The sequence below is a fragment of the Prionailurus bengalensis genome, chromosome X (assembly GCF_016509475.1).
Source record: "Prionailurus bengalensis isolate Pbe53 chromosome X, Fcat_Pben_1.1_paternal_pri, whole genome shotgun sequence".
Taxonomy (NCBI): domain Eukaryota; kingdom Metazoa; phylum Chordata; class Mammalia; order Carnivora; family Felidae; genus Prionailurus; species Prionailurus bengalensis.
In genome coordinates this window covers 97,621,925-97,640,327 of record NC_057361.1, presented here as the reverse complement: position 1 = coordinate 97,640,327, position 18,403 = coordinate 97,621,925, and the positions used below count along the sequence as shown (strand labels likewise).

At 39.6% G+C, this 18,403-nt stretch overlaps 1 protein-coding gene across 2 annotated transcripts in view; it reads right to left on the bottom strand.

Moving 5' to 3' along the window:
- The window catches only part of WDR44 (WD repeat domain 44), a 79,897-nt gene that overhangs the window by 13,550 nt on the left and 47,944 nt on the right, over positions 1–18,403 (bottom strand). For both annotated transcript variants that reach the window (XM_043571124.1, XM_043571125.1), the window contains exons 9-13: positions 17,183–17,289; positions 16,056–16,207; positions 13,680–13,818; positions 12,273–12,337; positions 1,923–2,036 (exon numbers count right to left, since the gene is read on the bottom strand). In XM_043571124.1, the coding sequence (XP_043427059.1) occupies positions 1,923–2,036; positions 12,273–12,337; positions 13,680–13,818; positions 16,056–16,207; positions 17,183–17,289 (577 nt within the window). The remainder of the gene's footprint in view (positions 1–1,922; positions 2,037–12,272; positions 12,338–13,679; positions 13,819–16,055; positions 16,208–17,182; positions 17,290–18,403) is intronic.

The window sequence follows — 18,403 nt, the reverse complement described above, 5'->3', positions numbered from 1 at the left end:
TCAGAGACCCAGCCTCCTCAACTACAAAATGAAGTACCATAGGGGCACCTGGGTGGCTCAGTCAGTTAAGCGTCTGACTTCAGCTCAGGTCATGATCTCACAGTCCGTGAGTTCGAGCCCTGCGTCGGGCTCTGTGCTGATAGCTCAGAGCTTGGAGCCTGCTTTGGATTCTGTGTCTCCCTCTTTCTGCCCCTCCCTCACTCACACTCTGTCTCTCTCTCTCTCTCTCTCTCTCTCTCTCAAAAATAAACGTGAAAAAAAATTTTTTTAAGCAAAATGAAATACCATCTACCTCACAGGTTACTGTAAGAATTAACAAGGTAATTCTCATTACCTGGCACAAAGTAAGTCTTCAACACGTAGAAAACCCAGTATAAATACTGATTATGCTAGATCCTGAAGAGAAACAACAGTAAAATAAAATCTGGTCCCTACTCTGGAATGTCTTACAATCCTGTTGTAAATAATACCTAGAAATGTGCATGAGTAAACAGGTAAAAAAGAAAGTTAAAGAGAAGAACATCCAGACAGACAGATGAAGGCCTTAAGAACAAAAAAGTTTCCTGGAGAAGAAATTCTGCCTTATGATCCCAGAGTGACTCCTGCTGAATTTCTAGCCTGCCAGACTGCCCTACAGATTTCAACTTGGCTACACCCACAACTGAGCGATCCAATTCCCTAAAATAAATCTCCTTATGCATATATGTTCTCTTGGGTGTGTGACTCTGGAGAACCCTGACGGATAAGCGGTCAATGGAGATCTAATTTCTTCCAGTCAGCATTACACCCCATACAAAATATTGGGTTGCTTTAAGAAAATAAAAGGAGTGCAAGGTTCCCAATTATGTGCTTTGTACTTCTTATCCCAGATGAATATGATTATCAGATTAAGGACACTTTAGATTTCCATCTCTGGCAACTCAGATTTCACACAGGGTTGGGGAGGAGTATAAAGACACAATCAGGGCTCAGTTTAAAACCAGACTACCAGGTGAGGTCTAAGCTTCTTCCGAGTTAGAGAAAGACATTATGACAGATGGTTTTTGAAAAGCATCCAGAACATGTAAACAAGTATGGCAGGAGTAGCAATTCAGAAATGGAGTGATTCAAAGCTGGAGCTCTGAGAAAGCCTGACTCGCCTAAGGAAACCAGCAGTAACTTTGTGGTACGTGAGGTTCTCCTGACACAGTGAAAATATATGGGCAACACTGGTATCTCTAATAGTATTCCGTTTACTCCGTTGACTTTTCTCAGTTTAAGGCTTTTCAATATTACTCCCTCCCCATTCTAAATATATTTTAGATGCTGATTACTGACAAATTTTAATACGAAGGAAGGGTAAGGTATTACGCAAAAATTCAAAACACTGTTTCATGCTTTAAACATGTTCAATAAAATTTGAAGTATCTTTAAATTTTTGTAAAACTGCTCAGATATTTGTTCCGTGGCAAAATAGGCCCTCTACTTCTGAAATAATTTTGCTCTAAGGAAAAAAGAAAACATAAAACGATGCCTTATCAAAGATTCATATATTTGCAAACTTAATGATTTAACAAATATAGCAGATTAGCCAAAGCAGTCCTGATCAGATAAATCGGACTTCACCTTTGCAGCGAAAGTCGAAAGTCGTATCCATTTTGCAGAGAATACTTTGCAAAATTACTATGTAAAAGAAACAAAAAGTACAAGTATGTAGACAGATCCAGACAGAAACTGTTAAGTAATATAAACATTTTATTTGCCTAATGTGATCTTTCTTTCTTTCTTTCTTTTTTTGATGTTTCTCCTCTTTTAATTGATAACTTCCAGGAAGTAAATACAATCACTCGACAGTGTGACAATCGTACAGATAAAACATTTGTTTTTATCCCAAAGTCATAGTTACATAGAATTCATACACACTTCGACTAAGAATTTCTTACTTTGGACCATGAAAGATCAAGGAGATCAGCAGTGTGTCCTTTGTATTTGCAAAACGGCCGCTGCCGAAATGGTGCATTTTTATCATCAGGGTCTTCGTCGGCTCCACCGCACACCTATTTAGACACAAAGACAAATGTTAAAAGTGGAGAAACAAAGGCTTCGTACTCGTCCCACCCCATCCGTTCTCTCGGCATTCTGTATGCTGCCTGACTGAAATCTCGATCTACCGAAAACAAACTTCCCTTTACGATGAACCTCCTACTGATCGCTTATTCGCCTCCCTGTCCTAATGAAACAGGATCGTCCCTGAAGACACTGTGCTGTCACCATCTTTCCCTCCCTAACAGAGCCCCTGCCTTGTCCTTTTCTGAGCATCTGTTCCCTCAGGAGAGGTGGGAGCCAGCCCCAGGGTGTGAATCATGCTTGGTCTGAGCTAATCACGATGAGCTCATTCCCTTTCCCAGTGAAGACTGGTTTGGGCATGGGCATGTGCTACCATTTTTGTCAATTAGGCAGGAGGGCAAGTTTACTGAGGGGAGTGAGGGGGAAGATAGGGGGACGTTTCTACAAAGATGTCCTCACTCTTAAAAAGGGCCACACTAAAGGGACGCTCCTGCCTCTGAACACTGCTGTCCGTGTGACACCTGAGACTGTAGTTGCCATCTTACCACCATGAGGGGAACAGACCCAAGAAAGGCAGACCAAGAGCAAAGCAGGAGGATGGTAGAGCCCTGACGACATTACTGAGCTGTGCAATTAACCAACCCTGGAACCGCCTTACCTCCAGACTTGCTTCCTCATTGTTTAAGCCATTTTCAGTTGGATTTCTGTTATTTGAAGTCAAAAGCATCCTGACAGAGGTAGGTAGAAAATAATCCCATACATGTGTGCCACGCATTTAGTTTACAACATGCTTTTGTATTCATTACCTGAATGAATCCTAATGACTCTGTCAAGGAGGTATATTAACATTATGAAGATGAAGAAATTAAGAAAAAAACCTGAGGCTCAGAGAGGTCAGGATAACATATTAGAGGACACACAGCCACCTGTAAACAGCAGAACCAAAGCAGAAATACAACTATAAGTTCAGAGATCGCCCCTCAAATGTTGTCGAGGATGTAGCCTGAGCCAAAACATGGGGCTCTTAGCGATAAGCTGTGCGTATTTACGGAAGGGGGCGGGATGACGGGGACGGAGGAAGAGTGTGTGCAGACACGGCGTGGGATTAGAGCGGACGGGTACTCTGGGAACAGACTGTAAAGAGCCTCGGATTTGCGGCTTAAAAGTGCAAACATTCTAAGGCGATAGGGAGAGCCAGCACAGGTTTCTGAAAAGAAAAAAAAAATCACACGAGGTGACTGGCGCTTCAGAAAGAGGAAGCTGGGCAAGAAGGTAACAGACAGCACGGAGAAAGAGCGGAGGCAGGAAGGGCCGTCGGTAAAGTGTACCTAACACAATGAGGGCTTAAACTAGGACGGTGGCCATGAGAACAGATAAAAACTACCGCTACTGTGTGTCTAGAACTTTACGGTGTATAATAAAAACCTCCTCCTATCCTCGGTGCAGGCAGAGCAGCCGCAACCCATGCCCTGACCTTCCGCCAGGCACTCCCACTCCTGCAGGACTCCAGCCGCGCCCTCGAACTGTGCTGCCAGCCTAGCGAGCGCGCCTCGAATACAGAACACCCAACGGGCCTGCCCTCTTGCATAAAATTCAGCATTCTGCTTAAGAATCACTTCCATTTCAGGAACTTCTCGGCAGAATTCCTCTAGCAGTGATTCCAGATCTTATTTTTCTCCTCAAATGTCCCGTTTCTTCTCCTTATATTCTTTATGTCTTTCCAAATGACTTAAATAAATTCTTTGACTGTAAATACATGCCCAATAGAGACTGCTGAGAAAGCACGGGAAGTAGAGAAACTAAAATTAAAACGACAATCTGCTAACATTTTGATTGCCTTCATCTTTCCGCTGTAAAAAAACATTCACTGAAATCACTGTGCACAAGATTCACTGTCTATATTTTTATTATACCACGAGCATCCTAGGTATTTCACTCTCTGAAAACATTTACTAGCTGCATATGCATGTGCCATAATTTGATCACGCTCCGACTTGTTGGTCATTTAGACATCTCCGACTTTTTGCTAGCATTAACGGCAATTCAGTGAACATCCTGGAACATAAACCTTTACCCCGATTTTATTATTTATCTTAATACAAAAGGTATTATGGTCAAAAGGTTTAAACCTGAGACTTTAACAGCATCTTCTGTTATTTGTTTTAATAAAAGCAGGCCTATTTACTAAAGAAAATTTTAGAAATACAGAGAAGTATAAGGAATCAAATAAAAATGACCTAAAATCCTACCACCTAGAGATGACTACTAGTAATAATTTAGCATTTTTTCCCAAAGATTTTATTTTTAAGGAATCTCTACACCTAATGTGGGGCTTGAACTCACAACCCCCAGATCAAGAATCATATGTTCTACCGACCAAGTCAGCCACGTACCCCTATCTGGTGATTTCTTTCTGATAGGTTTTTAAAGGTAGAATTATTAATGGTAGAATCACCAAATAAAATGTATTTTATCTATATGTATATATCTCTATAGATATCTACACCTAGAGAGAGATTTAGACCCTCTAAATCACCATATATTTATATCTCCATATAAACATTTATAAAACTTTATTATGGCCATTTCAAACATACACTGAAACAGAATAATGTAATAAATGGTATAACAAACCCATACATACATCACCTGCTTTAATGATTATCGGTATCTTACTCATGTTGTTTTAGCACTCTCCCACTTTTAAGTTTTGTTTATTTTTGCTGGAACACTTAAAGCAAGACCTAAACACTGTTGTTACCAGTAAATGCTCATGGGCTTTATGTATTTCCAACTAATAAGCGCTCTTTTAAATATAACTACCATGCCATTATCACACCTAAAAAATATCATTCGTATCATCTAATGTCTAATCCATATTCAAATATCCTGGTTATCTAAAAATGTCATTTTAAAGCTGAACTGCTGTGAAAACTTGTAAGCCTTTTGATATTTATTACATTGACTATATACCAGATAACTGTGTTAATTATCTGAGATAACAAAATAAGACACTTCTTACCTTCTTATAATCTAGTCTCAGTATTTAAAAGCCAGAAGGAACCTTTTACAATATATCAGATTATGTCATATTCTCTGTTCAAAGACCCTTCACTGGCTTCCATCTTTCTCAGAGTAAAAGGCACAGTCTTTGCATTGGCTTGCAAATGGACTGCCCCTCCACACCTCTTGTGACTTCATTTTTTCTTTTCTTTTAATTAAAAAATATATTTTTTAATGTCTATTTTTGAGAGAGATAGAGAGACAGAGTGTGAGCTGGGGAGGGGCAGAGAGAGAGGGAGACACAGAATCCCAAGCAGACTCCAGGCTCTGAGCTGTCAGCACAGAGTGCAATGCGGGGCTCGAACTCACCAAGCTCGAGATCATGACCTGAGCTGAAGTCAGCCGCTCAACCAACTGAGCCACCCAGGCATCCCTGTGACTTCATTTTCTACTACCTTCCCCCCTCGCTCACTAGCTCTGGCTACTCAGGCCTCAATGCTCTTGATGGTTTTTTTTGGCTTTTTAAGTTTTTATTTTAATTCCAGTTAGTTAACATACCATGTTGTATTAGTTTCAGGTGTACAATAATTCAACAGTTCCAGACATCACTCGGTGCTCATCACAAGTGCACTCCTTTATCCCCATCACCTATTTCACCCATCCCCCATCCCCCCAACAATGCTGTTTCTGGAACACACCAGAACTCATTTGCCATTCCCTCTACCTGGAATGCAAGACAGCCATATGATCACCCCCTCACTTCTTTCAGATTCTGCTCAAATGACCACCTCTGGGTGAAGCTTTGCTCACCCACCTTATTTATCCCGTTACCTCACTTTATCTGCTTTATTTTCATCTATGAAACTTACCACTTTCTAATAATCACAAAACTATGTATTTTGTTTCTCTGTCTCCCACCACTAAAATTTAAGCTTCACAAAAGATATTTTTGTCTCTTTTGCTCACTACTATATATCCTCGATTTCCTACAACACTGATTAATACATAGTAAGCCCTCAATAAATATTTATGGACTAAATGAAGACACAGTGCTAGACCTTACAATGACAATTAGTGGAGCATAATGGTTAACAGCATAAGTTTTTCCCAAGACAGGTCAGAGATGGGTTCTAATTCTGATGCGATATACCAACTGTGTGAAACCGGTGAGTTGCTTAACATCTCTCAGCCTTCCTCATCTGTAAAACAGGACTCTTAACAGTACCTCACAACAGTACCAGGGCTATTGTGAGGTTAAACGAGATAAGATATCAACTGCACTTAGCAAAGTACATGGCACAGAATAAGGGCTCATAAAATGTTAGCTGTTGTTACATAAATTGATGTACTATATAGTGAGTGCCTTTAAAAGAAATATGAGCAAAGTATCATGAGGACAGTGAGGGAGTATATGAATAATTATGCACTGGGCAAAGCAAGAAATGCTCAAGCGAGGAGACTTGACTCTTAAACAAATTGGCCAGGCAAAGGCGAATAGTAAATATACGCGATCAACAAAGGGTTTGACATTTTTGTTGGGGCAACAATGAACAACCGAGTGAGTTCAGAACATAAGGCTTGCGAGAGGGAAGGGTGAAAAATAACAATGACAGCTGAGGTCAGGCTGATCTCTGCAAGACTGAGCCAAGCTAAGGAATTTGGACTTAAATCTGTAGGAAAAAAAGAGAGAACTAAAGGCAGTACTTAAACAGGAAAGGAACATGATCAGATGTGTTTTATAGGAAAGTAATTCTGTTAGCAATGAGGATGAAAGACTGGAATCTGGGAGAATAACTATCATGGTCCAAGTAAGAGATAAAGGCCCAGATTATAACAGTGGAAATGAAAGGAATGGCCAGATTCCAAAGACATTTCTGAGATCAAGTGGGCGGGATTTGATGAATGAGCAAACGTTGAAGGGAGAGAAGACTAAACAGTGAACACAGTTTCTAATTCAGGGAAGATACGGGTGTTAATTAACTGACATCAAGTACACTATCAAAGGAGGGGCTATCTAGGGAAAATGATACTTAATTCTGCTTTGGACATATATTATCACCATTGATACCCGTTTTTTGCCACACAGAGCTCCTTGACAGGAACTGTCCATGGCTCCTTTATATTTTCAGTGCCTAACACACTGTAGAAATGTAATAATTGTTGTTGACTGAACCAAAGCTAAACCAATGCATATTTTTAATAAAATGCTATACATGTACAATTTCACAAAAATTACCTCTCACCCCCCCTTAATCCAAGTTTTATGTCCAAATAATCTTGAAGGAGATCAGATTGTGTGACCTCAAATATTCCCTTTGCATAAAGATTATTTTGAGCTGAAGGCAACTGAAAAGAAACAGACACAAGAAAAGGTATCTGCTCTCCCCGCTTCTACCTGAAAGCAGAGCATGAAATTCTCTTTGTGAAGGTATCTCCCCTTCACCTCTTCTTTGCCAGGAAGGGGAGAATAAAGCTTACCTCTGGAGACAGTACTAAATAATCTTCATCTTCCATTAGTTTCCCCCAAGATTTTTACCTGGTCACAATTTACTATACCTAAAGCCCAACCCCTCACCTCCTTTGTGTTGTCACTTCTCCACAAACTTACTGCTTTTGTCAAAATGATGTATGAGCCCCTGGGTCTAATTGCTTCTTTAGGTATTCACCATTCTTCTATGAGGGCCTCCATATGCATGTATAATAAACTGTTTCTCCTACGAATCTGTCTTTTGTCAGGTTATTGACGGATCCTAGCTGCAAAATCCTGGCTGCAGAACCTCAGAGAGTAGAATGAATTTTTTCCTCCCCTACAATCTCTGAAAAATTCAAAGCAGCAGTTAAATGGTAGAACACCCATACTAATGTTCCACTAATCAAGCACACCAAACACAGATTTAACCCAAGAAAAGCACCAATCTCTAGGTAAACTGCATAGTTACAACACCTAGTGTCAAGGAGAAATTGTACAAAATCTCTAGCATAATGGAGCAAACGAGGCATGCCTTCTTCCTTTCTTCCTTACTTCAACTGAGCTACTTTTGAAAACCAACAGGAATGGAGAGCATAAGAGGCAGAATTCTAGGCATGGCATGACCAATGAGCAGGTCCGTGATCTTGGGTGTGCTGGTCTGTATGCCCAACTGTACAATAGGTACTTTTAGGTATTCTATTTTACATGAATGCTAATGAAAATGAGGATGCAGGTGGAAAAATAAATATATCACTATCATGAGAAAAGAGGAAAGAACACACACATCAGGAAAATAAATAAATGAATAAGCTACACCGTGTATACTGCCCCTCACTGCAGCTAACGCTAGGTTCGAAGATAATAGCAGATACCACACTCCAAAGGCATATGAAGTAGAGGATCCTTCTAAGGGTCTCCAAATAGAATGACCAAAGTGAAGGAGCACCAATCTTTTCCTGAAGACAACAGATACAAATGCTACTCCACTACCACAGGAAAAAAGCACGGTACTCCAGGGGTCACTACTTTGGTGTCAAAGAAATACTACACTCCTTATTTAAAAGGACTGTTTTCAAACAAGATTGGGAGTTACTTAGGTCTTTTGGGGGATGGGGTGCAGTGGATGGACATAGTTAAGGAAGTCTGTCAGTAGGGTTGTTGAAATAAGCATAACACAAGATGGTGCAAATAGTTCCCGGTTTTAGTGGTCGTCGATGTCTGGAAACCTTATGGGGAATTAAACTAATAAAAGCAAACCCTTTTCCCTAAAGCAAAGTGGTTAAAATTTGTACCGCTACATTAGTCAGGGAAAGCTTCATGAAGGAAGTAGGCCTTGAAGACTGGGCAAGCTTTGAATAGAAAGAAAGGAGCACCGCAGGCATCCAGATAAAGGAGGACAGGAACGAAGCACAGAAGCAGGAATCCAACACCGATTCGGGCCCACCACAGTAAGGCACCAGGTCAGGTTCCAAGGACACTAAAATCTGGGAAGTACACTTTTTTGCCTTAAATCAGCCTAGAGTCTGACCAGTGAGACAAACTGGTAAGTAATAACAGTGTCAAAGGACCTGTAATGTTCTGTCAGAATACAAATCAGGGACAATTTTGCCTGCTTGATTCAAGGAAGATAATAAAAGAAGAAGATAAGAGATTTGAACTGAATCCTTTGTGTGTGTGTGTGTGTGTGTGTGTGTGTGTGTGTGTTTGAACTGAATCCCGAAGGATGAGCCGGGCTCAGCCCCGTGAGGAAAGGGGGCAGGGAGGGCGCTGCCGGCAAAGCAGACCCCAAAGACGAAGGCACGGGAGTGACAGATACCGTAGGGTAAGGACAGACCTACGTTCGGTATGGCAAGTAGGATACATAGGCACCAGGGAATTAGAGCAGAGTTAAAAAGGTAAGATGAGGCAAGATCAGGAAGGACCTTATCCTGCAGGTGACAAGGAGCCACTGGAAGATTTTAAACCACAAAATGGCATCAGATCTATTATGTTGACAAAAAGCTGGGGACAGCAGAGAAAATGAACTGGGTACAGACCAGAAAAGCAATTAGGAGGCTACAGCAAACATTTAAATGGGTATTCAGGACCTAGATAACGTGAGTGACAACGGGGAACGAGGGGACGGATTCCATGGGCATTTGTAGGTGGAGGAAGAGTGGATAGAAATTTATAACTAATTTCATATGTGGGTAAGGAAAAAAATAAGTAATGGAGTATTTTCTGACTGAGTTAGAAAAGGAACTTATGGATGGTAATGCCATTAAAGAAGGCTCACAAAGGGCACCTGCGTGGCTCAGTTGGTTAACTGTCTGATTTTGACTCAGGTCATGATCTCACAGTTCGTGGGTTCGAGCCCCATGTTGGGCTCGGTGCTGACAGTGCAGAGCCTGCTTGGGATTCTTTCTCTCTGTCCCTCCCCTGCTTGCTCTCTCTCTCTCAAAAATAAATAAATAAACTTAAAAAGAAAAAAAAAAGATGAAAAACTGAAAAAAAAAAGGCGGCTCAAAAGAGAGAGGCAAGGTTGTGGGTAGGTAATACAAATATTTCCATAAGTGACCATTCAACACCTAGCCAGTTATCCAATCCAGACAGCTGACACTCATCCTCGGCTACCATCTGCCTCCCCACCTAGTCGGTCACCTAGTGCCAGAGGTCCAACTTCTTTCACATCTCTCAAATTCAGCTCATCTTTATGGTTTCTAGACCCACTGCTTCATAATCGAAGTACTGTTTCTCTCCTGGGTTGGTAACCTCTTATGTGGTCTCCCTGTCTCTAGCCTGGAGCCCCGATCTAATCAATCCTTTCCAGCGCTACCAGAATGCTCTTTCTGAAACAAAAATCTGAACATTAAAAAAAATTTTTTCAGTGTTTATTTTTGAGAGACAGAGAGCGAGCGAGCGAGCACGGGGGAGGGGCAGAGAGAGGGGAGACACGGAATGTGAAGCAGGCTCCAGGTTCTGAGCTGTCAGCACAGAGCCCGATGTGGGGCTTGAACTCATGAGTTGTGAGATCTTGACCTGAGCCGAAGTCAGATGCTTAACTGACCGAGCCACCCAGGTGCCGCAAAAATCTGAACATTTTAATTAAGCTCCTGATCGAAATCCTTCAAACCCCTGTTCCCCCAGCAGCCTGCAGGACAAAGTCCAAATGTCTTAACACACAAAAGGTCACGTAAAATCCTAACCCTGCCCGCCTCTCCTCCAACTCTCACACAGGCCCACTCTGCTGTAGCCGCTTGGAATTGTGGTAGCACCGTTCACGTGCCATGCTGTTGTGGCCTCCAGGCCTTGGCACTCGCTATTTGCTCTGATGAACCCCTTCCTTCCTTCTCTCACACAGTTAACTCCTGGCTCACTCACAAAGCCTCCAGAAAGCTTTTCCTCATGCGCTGATTCATAAGGATACCTCCTATACTTGTGTAGTACCCTCTGAAGAGTATTCCCATCCAATACTAGAACTGTGGGTATATACTATTTCACTAGTCGGCATAGCCCTTGAGGCCAAAGACTAGGTCTCACTGGATTTGCAGAATCTAGCAGTATCTGGCACACGTAACAAGCAGTCAGAGAACATTTGTTGAGGGACTTCAGTTTGAGACCTATTCATTGATGTGCGTGGTGAATATGCTGATGGAGAGATTCTCTATATATTGTGTTTTTTTTTAATCTTTATTTTTGAGAGAGAGAGACAGAGTGCGAGCAGGGGAGGAACAGAGAGAGAGGGAGATACAGAATCTGAAACAGGCTCCGGGCTCTGAGCTGTCAGCACAGAGCCTGATGCAGGGCTTGAACTCACAACGTGAGATCATGACCTGAGCCGAAGTCGGACGCTTAACCGACTGAGCTACCCAGGCGCCCCAAGATTCTCTATATATTGTTATGTGAAAAGGGCAGCATGCCCAATAAGATCTCATCCTTGTTTAAAAACCATACAGCTATGAAAAGGAAACAGGAATTATGAAGGTAAAGCCAGTTCAGGACTGGAGGCAATGAATGAATATGTCAAATGAGGATGGCCAAGGACACAACCCTGAGAACCAGCAACATTTAAGTGGGAGGAAGAGGAAGAGACAGCATGCATATAGGAAGAGAACGAGGGAAAACAGAACCATAGAAAGCTGAGAAGAGTAAGTTTACAGTGGGGAATAGTGTCAAACACTACAGAGCCAATGAGACCCCAGGAAAATACTGCTGAGCAGATGGACATTTTAGGTTCTTTGTTTGTATCATTCCTGTGTAGATCAATACACACGAAGCACAGGGAAGAGCTCAGAATAATAATCCTTCCATTCTGCTTTTTAGGTTTAAAATTGGTTATATTTGACCTTCCAGCTCTGAGACCAAATGAAAATCAAGATATTTTAAAGTACCTGAAAGTGTGATAAAGCATTTATTAAACCAAAAAGGTAGAAAAATCTAAATAGTTTAGTATCTTTTTTTTTTCTTTCCTTAATCACCCCTTACTCAGTATCCATTATTTTTTTAAATTCTAACATGGATTTGAGGGGAGGGGATTTCGTTTTATTTAAGTTAACATTGGTAGTTTGGTAGCTTGAGTAGTATCATTCACTGTATGACAACTTTTAAATATCACAAATTTTCATTTACTAATTCTAACAGAAAAAACTTTTGTTTCTAACATATCTTAATTTTAAATTAAGTGCTTTCATAAACTACAATTTCTAATAGATGATAAGGTACTTCATGGGAAACAAATCAAATTATATTAGTAACTATTAAATAAAGAACATACCCCTGTATCTGTATCAGACTTTGATGAATTCAGACTTTCCTGAGAAGGTGATGGAGACACACGTCCTAAAAACAACATAATTATAAAAAGGCATATGTATACACACACACACACACACACACACACACACAAAACATCAATCAGAAATAATGACATAGTAACACCTAATTAATAGTTGTAGAATGTAACATTCTGAAAAAACACATTTTTTAAAAATAGGCTCCATGCCTAATGTGGGGCTCGAACTCTCGACCCTGAGATCAAGAGTTGCAGGCTCTACTGACTGAGCCAGCCAGGTGCTCTGAGAAAATACATTTTCAAAATAAATGAAGCATTGACTCGTTAGACACCAAAATATTGTTTTTATCACTTTTAATCAAAAAATCTTTATAAGCCATAGTCCCAATTTAATAAAATACTGTTAAATCCTCATTATTCATAGTGAATACAAAGATGAACAATAAAGGGGCACAAAGGGTCTAGGTTAGTAGACGTCTCGAGGGCCACTTAGTCTTTCTGTTCCAGGCAGGGCAATAAAAGAAATGTATCGTAAACATAGTTCAACTTTTTGCCAACCCGTTATCATCTTCAATTATGTATCATAACATAATGCAAGCAATACCCACAGGGCTACGAAAGTGTACAGGGCCTCGTTTGCCAGTTTAGTGGATCTCCCTGGGTTTCTATGTTCCTCAAATGGTGCTTCAAATATACTCTATACTCCAGCCCATGGCCACTGATTCTCCTTTCTCCCATCCCTTAATTTCTTGTTTCAGCCTTAGTTGACTGGGGAAGGGACAGGTTTGTGGAGAAAATGTATTGGAGTTATGTAATTATGAGAAAAGAATCCCATAAACATAAAGCTTCTATTTACATCGATTCTACATACGTTCCTGATAAGTTACCAATATACAGAAAGATTTCACAGTTGTAATCATTGTGTACATACATCACTCTCTGAGGTTTCTTTTCCATTTAACCTTTTTTCATATACCCTTCGATGTACGACAAATCACATTTGCTTTTCATGGCTATGTCTCCTTTATCTTTATTATTGGATGGATATTATTATTCTCATTCTTTTTCTAGAGTTATCAGGTCTTTCATTTTAATCCAGGATAGAACTAAAGGTTGCCAGGGGACACCAAGTAACCTTGTTCCCAATGGTTGATGAAATAAACCCTGCGCTACACCTCAAAAGGGATCAAGTCAAAAACTTTGTGGTAGCGTTTTTCAGGGGATTTAGATGATTTTTCGGTGTTGACTTCTGTCTACTTTTGGGTTTGTGGCTATTATGAAAAGTAGTGATTGCTGCAAATGGTTGCCAGATAGAAGAGCATTATACCTAAAATGTAAAAATACCAGATGCCTCTAGAGTTTTAAAGCCCACAAATAAGTGAAAAATACCTTCAGTATTGTATTTCATTCGCATATTGTTGAAATAGTCAAAAGCATTTTTTAAGGCCCATATTCTCACTACATTGTCTTGTCCAGCTGAGGCAAGTAATCGGCCACAGTGAGAAAATTTCATGGTCCAAACGGCTCCCTATGAAAAGAAAGGAAGGCTCAAAGTTATTACTTTAAAAGTTGAAACGTTATTTTCTTTCAGATTTTATTATTTTTTTTAAGTTTATTTACTTTGGGGGGGGCAGAGAGAAGAGGGAGACAGAGAATCCCAAGCAGGCTCCACATAGTCAGCACACAGCCAGATGTGGGGCTCAATCCCACGACCTGATCATGGGTCTCACTCATTCATGGAGTGAGATCACGACCTGAGCCAAAACGAAGAGTTGGACACTTAACCGACTGAGACACCCAGGCACCCCTCAGGTTTTATTTTTAAGTAATCTCTACACCCAACATAGGGCTTGAACTTACAAACCTGAGATCAAGTTGCATGCTCTACTGACTGAGCCATCCACATGCCCCTAAGAGCTGAAACATTATTTTTAAGCCAAAGTAAGGAATTATGCTAAATTACACATACTAAGGTAAGGCTCACACTACTAACACCACTTAAGGCCAATAGTCCAATGATGCTACAACAGCACAAAGAGGAACTTTTAGGAGAAAGGCGGGATAAAATAGTAATTTACCATAACCTAAACTAACAACTTCAAAGCCCCAAGCCATATCCACATATTAATGGAAATGGAGTTGTGAGGTGGCCACGAATCACTGTAAAAACAAATCCTGGGACGCCTGGGTAGCTCAGTTGGTTAAGCGTCTGACTCTTGATTTTGGCTCAGGTCATGATCTCATGGTTCATAAGATCGAGCCCCATGTTGGGCTCTGGGCTCTCAGCGTGGACCCCATGTGGGATATTCTTTCTCTCTCGAAATAAATAAATAAACATTAAGAAAAACCCACAGGTCTTAGTTTGGGATCTCAGTCTCCTAGCTGAACATAAGGGGGAAGTGGGATCGGACGAGGCAGAGCCCTCAGGCTAGCACTAGCACTCCTGCTCAAGGCTGAGGGAAATGTAAGGACCACCTTAGCAGGGACTCTCATGGCACTGGGGATTTATAAGTATTGGAATGCTGTGGTCTCATTCCTGTTTTTTCCCCCCAGAAACAAGGTTCCAGAGTATAAGGCTAGAATTCCCTGATACTGCTAACAATAGGGGAGTGTGGGTGTGTGTGTATGTGTTTGTGTGTTGGGGGGTGGTTAACGAATACAAACCCTTAAATTGGAAAAGCCAAACGCTATTACAAGAAATACTGTTATGTCTACTATTACAACACATACCTACGCAGAGCAAAAAGATTATCTAAGTTATGGGGTGCCTGGCTGACTCAGTTGGGAGAGCATGCGACTCTTGGTCTCAGGATCGTGAGTTAGAGCCCTGTGTTGGGTATAAAGATCACTTAATAATAAACTTAAAAAAAAAAAAAAGATACTCCTCCCTTAAAAAAAAAAAAAAGATTTTCCAAGTTAGAGGCAACAGCTCATTTACTGGAATAACACTGATTTCCACAAAATTCAAGTATATTAAAAAATTTGTAAAACAAAAAAAATTTGTTACTTGGAACCTACTACAATGAGATTTTACTTAAAACTGGAAGTAATGAAAGTGAATTAAAACAGTACAAAAAAATTCATCAGTTCCTTAAGGACATGACTATAATCAAGTCAAACATTTCATATGTAGATTATATGTAGATTATATAAAGTTTAAATTCCAATCTGGCTGCCATCTGATGGTTTATGGTGGCTTCCTTCCAATTAAGCCAAATTTTAGATTTAAAATCTAAATAGATACATAGATTCCCTGATCAAGGAGCCATAGCATCATCTGTCCAATTCTGAGTTCAGTACCACCTTCCCTGTGTTCCTAGCATTTTTAAGGGGTAACTGCAATATCATTGGTACATTTTAACTCTGATAGAAAACTTGTACCTCTCTCTCCTGGTTTTAGCTGCCATCTTACAAAATACATTGAACTACTGAAATATTTGTTAATTATTTAAAATATACCCAGGGAACATTTTAAATGTCTTCCAAAGTGTGATAGACCACCTTGTAAATTTAACTCTTTCAAATTTGGTACCTTTACATAGCTTTCTTAAAGATACGAGCTTAGAGTTGACTTATTCAATAACGTTCACTTCTTGAACAGTAATTCGGAGAGAGACTCTGAAGTCATCAAATCATATTAATATCAATTTATTCTTCTTGAATCAGTTTAGAAAAGTTACATATATAACAAGAGATTGCCTTTATAGAAGCCAAAGTACTCCTCTCAATGAAAACAGAATCCTGAAAAATATAAACGTTTCTTACCATATGCTCACCACTGAGATCTTGCACCACTTTGATCTGATCAAAATCATAAGGTCCTTTGAAACCATGCGCTGCTTTGAATTTGACTGGTCTCGTGTATGGCATTCCTTCATCATCACTCGATGAAGGATCATCTTGATCAGTATGAAACACTGAATAGAAAAGCAATATAGAAATCATCACTAGCTAACATAGATATATAGCTACTATCATATTTTCATATCCATTGTTTACTAAGAAAATTCATTAAATGGGAAAGCAAAATCTATTACTAAATAGCATATTAGTTAAGAGCATGGAATCTGTTGCCAGATTGTCTAGGTCCAAATCCAGCTTTGTCATTTATCATCTGTATGACCACAGCTATAGCACTGGACCTTTTTGTGCCTCGGTTTTCTCATCTATAAAAGGGGGTAATAACAGTACTTACCTCTTAGGGCTTTTATGAAGATTAAATGAGTTAATAGAGGTGAAAATGCTTAGAACACTGGCACAAAATAACTACTATGTTAGTGCTTATTAAATAAAGCAAATGAGTACAACAAAGGCACAGGAAGTTAAGATCTGTGCAATTCAGAAAATTTACCTAATTTTGAAAATGTTTACAAAAACTAAATAGCCTTGGGGCACCTGGGTAGCTCAGTCAGTTGAGCATCTGACTTCAGCTCAGGTAATTATCTCGCGGTTCATGAGTTCGAGCCCCGCATCGGGCTCTGTGATGATAGCTCAGAGCCTGGAGCCTGCTTTGGATTCTGTGTCTCCCTCTCTCTGCCCCACCCCCGCTCATGCCTCTGTCTCTCTTTCACTCTGTCTCAAAAGTAAATAAACATTAAAAAAAAAAATTAAATAGCCTCACATAACTAGTTTACAACTGATTATTACAACTCTTCCAGGTTGCCACAAAGTATGTACAAATTCATGTTTAAGATGCACAAATTTCTTTTTCTTCCTGTTCATAAAATTAAGTGATAGATATCTAGAGTAACATGACTTACTGAAATGCTAAGGTGTTAGCTATAAAGGCTTATTACTTTCAACAAAATAGAATGTTTCTTATAAACTACAGGCTAAATTTGGACAATTACAAATCATTTAAATATTCAGTTGCAATGTTCTATTTCACTTACCTTCGTCTCTAACGCTTTTAACTTTATTTACAGCACGTTCACCATATTCCTCTGCAAGGTGCTTTGCTCTCTTTACTGATTTTCCTAAGAACTTCTTTAGTTGAGTCCTTACCAAAATTACAAAAACAACAAAATTATTTCTTATTAACTGTAAAAATTCAACAATTCACAGATAATCTCATTAGCTGTGACAAGTATATATTTTGAAATAACTTCTTTTTAACGTAAATAGTAGGTCTTTGAGTTCCTCTATCCCTTGTCTATGGAATAAATATATAGAAGCCAATATGACTACAAAGAAAATACAGACACTTCTTCCCAACGTACAATATCATACTCTAAGAGCACTGGCTTTTCAATGGTGAATAATGGATTGGTGGGGATGGAGTGGGAGGAGAGTGTTTAAAGCGCATGAACTTGAGATCCATCTGTAGATCATCTGATATAGAGAGTCTGGGGTGAGGCCATGAATCTGCAATGAGAATTGCTTTGAGAAGACAGCTTTAAAGCGTAATCCTTAAAAACACATTTTATCAATAAAAATAAGCTATAAAGAGGTATTTATTTACAGAATAGGATGTTTGGTACCCTCTGATGGCCCTTTATCTCTTCTCTTTCAGTTTGGGTGTTTGAAAGCAATACAGTCAGGCTGAGCTTTCCCAGGAGGTATTCCCAAACACAATGTAATGCAAGTATGCATCTCACACTTCCATAAATAGGACTTATTTATTGCTTTTTAAATAATCTTGGTCTCAAATTTCATACATTAAGATTATAAAAAACAAAGCACAGTACATAAATGATATCTAAAACCAAAGCAAAATTTACAGGAGTAAATTTTTACCAATTCATGGGAGCTCATGATATTAAGGACAGTATCTGAAAGACTTGCTAAGCTACATATACAAAGATGTTCACTAGAGCATTATTAACAAAGTGTAGAAAGTAGAGATTTCTCACAAAAGCCCTCCTTGACTCTTTAGAGCAGGTTTTCCTGTTTTATAGTCCCAGAGTACCGCATACATTTCTTTTACTGCAATTACTACAAATGTAGTTAGATTTATCTGTGTAATCATATTTAGTATCTATTTCTCTTATTTAACTGCAAGCTCTATGAGGGCAGAGACTAAGATTGTCTTCTTAATGATGGTGTCTGCAGCACTGAACCCCCATATCTGGCTGATAAAAAGAATACAATAAATTTACTATTGGTACTGATAT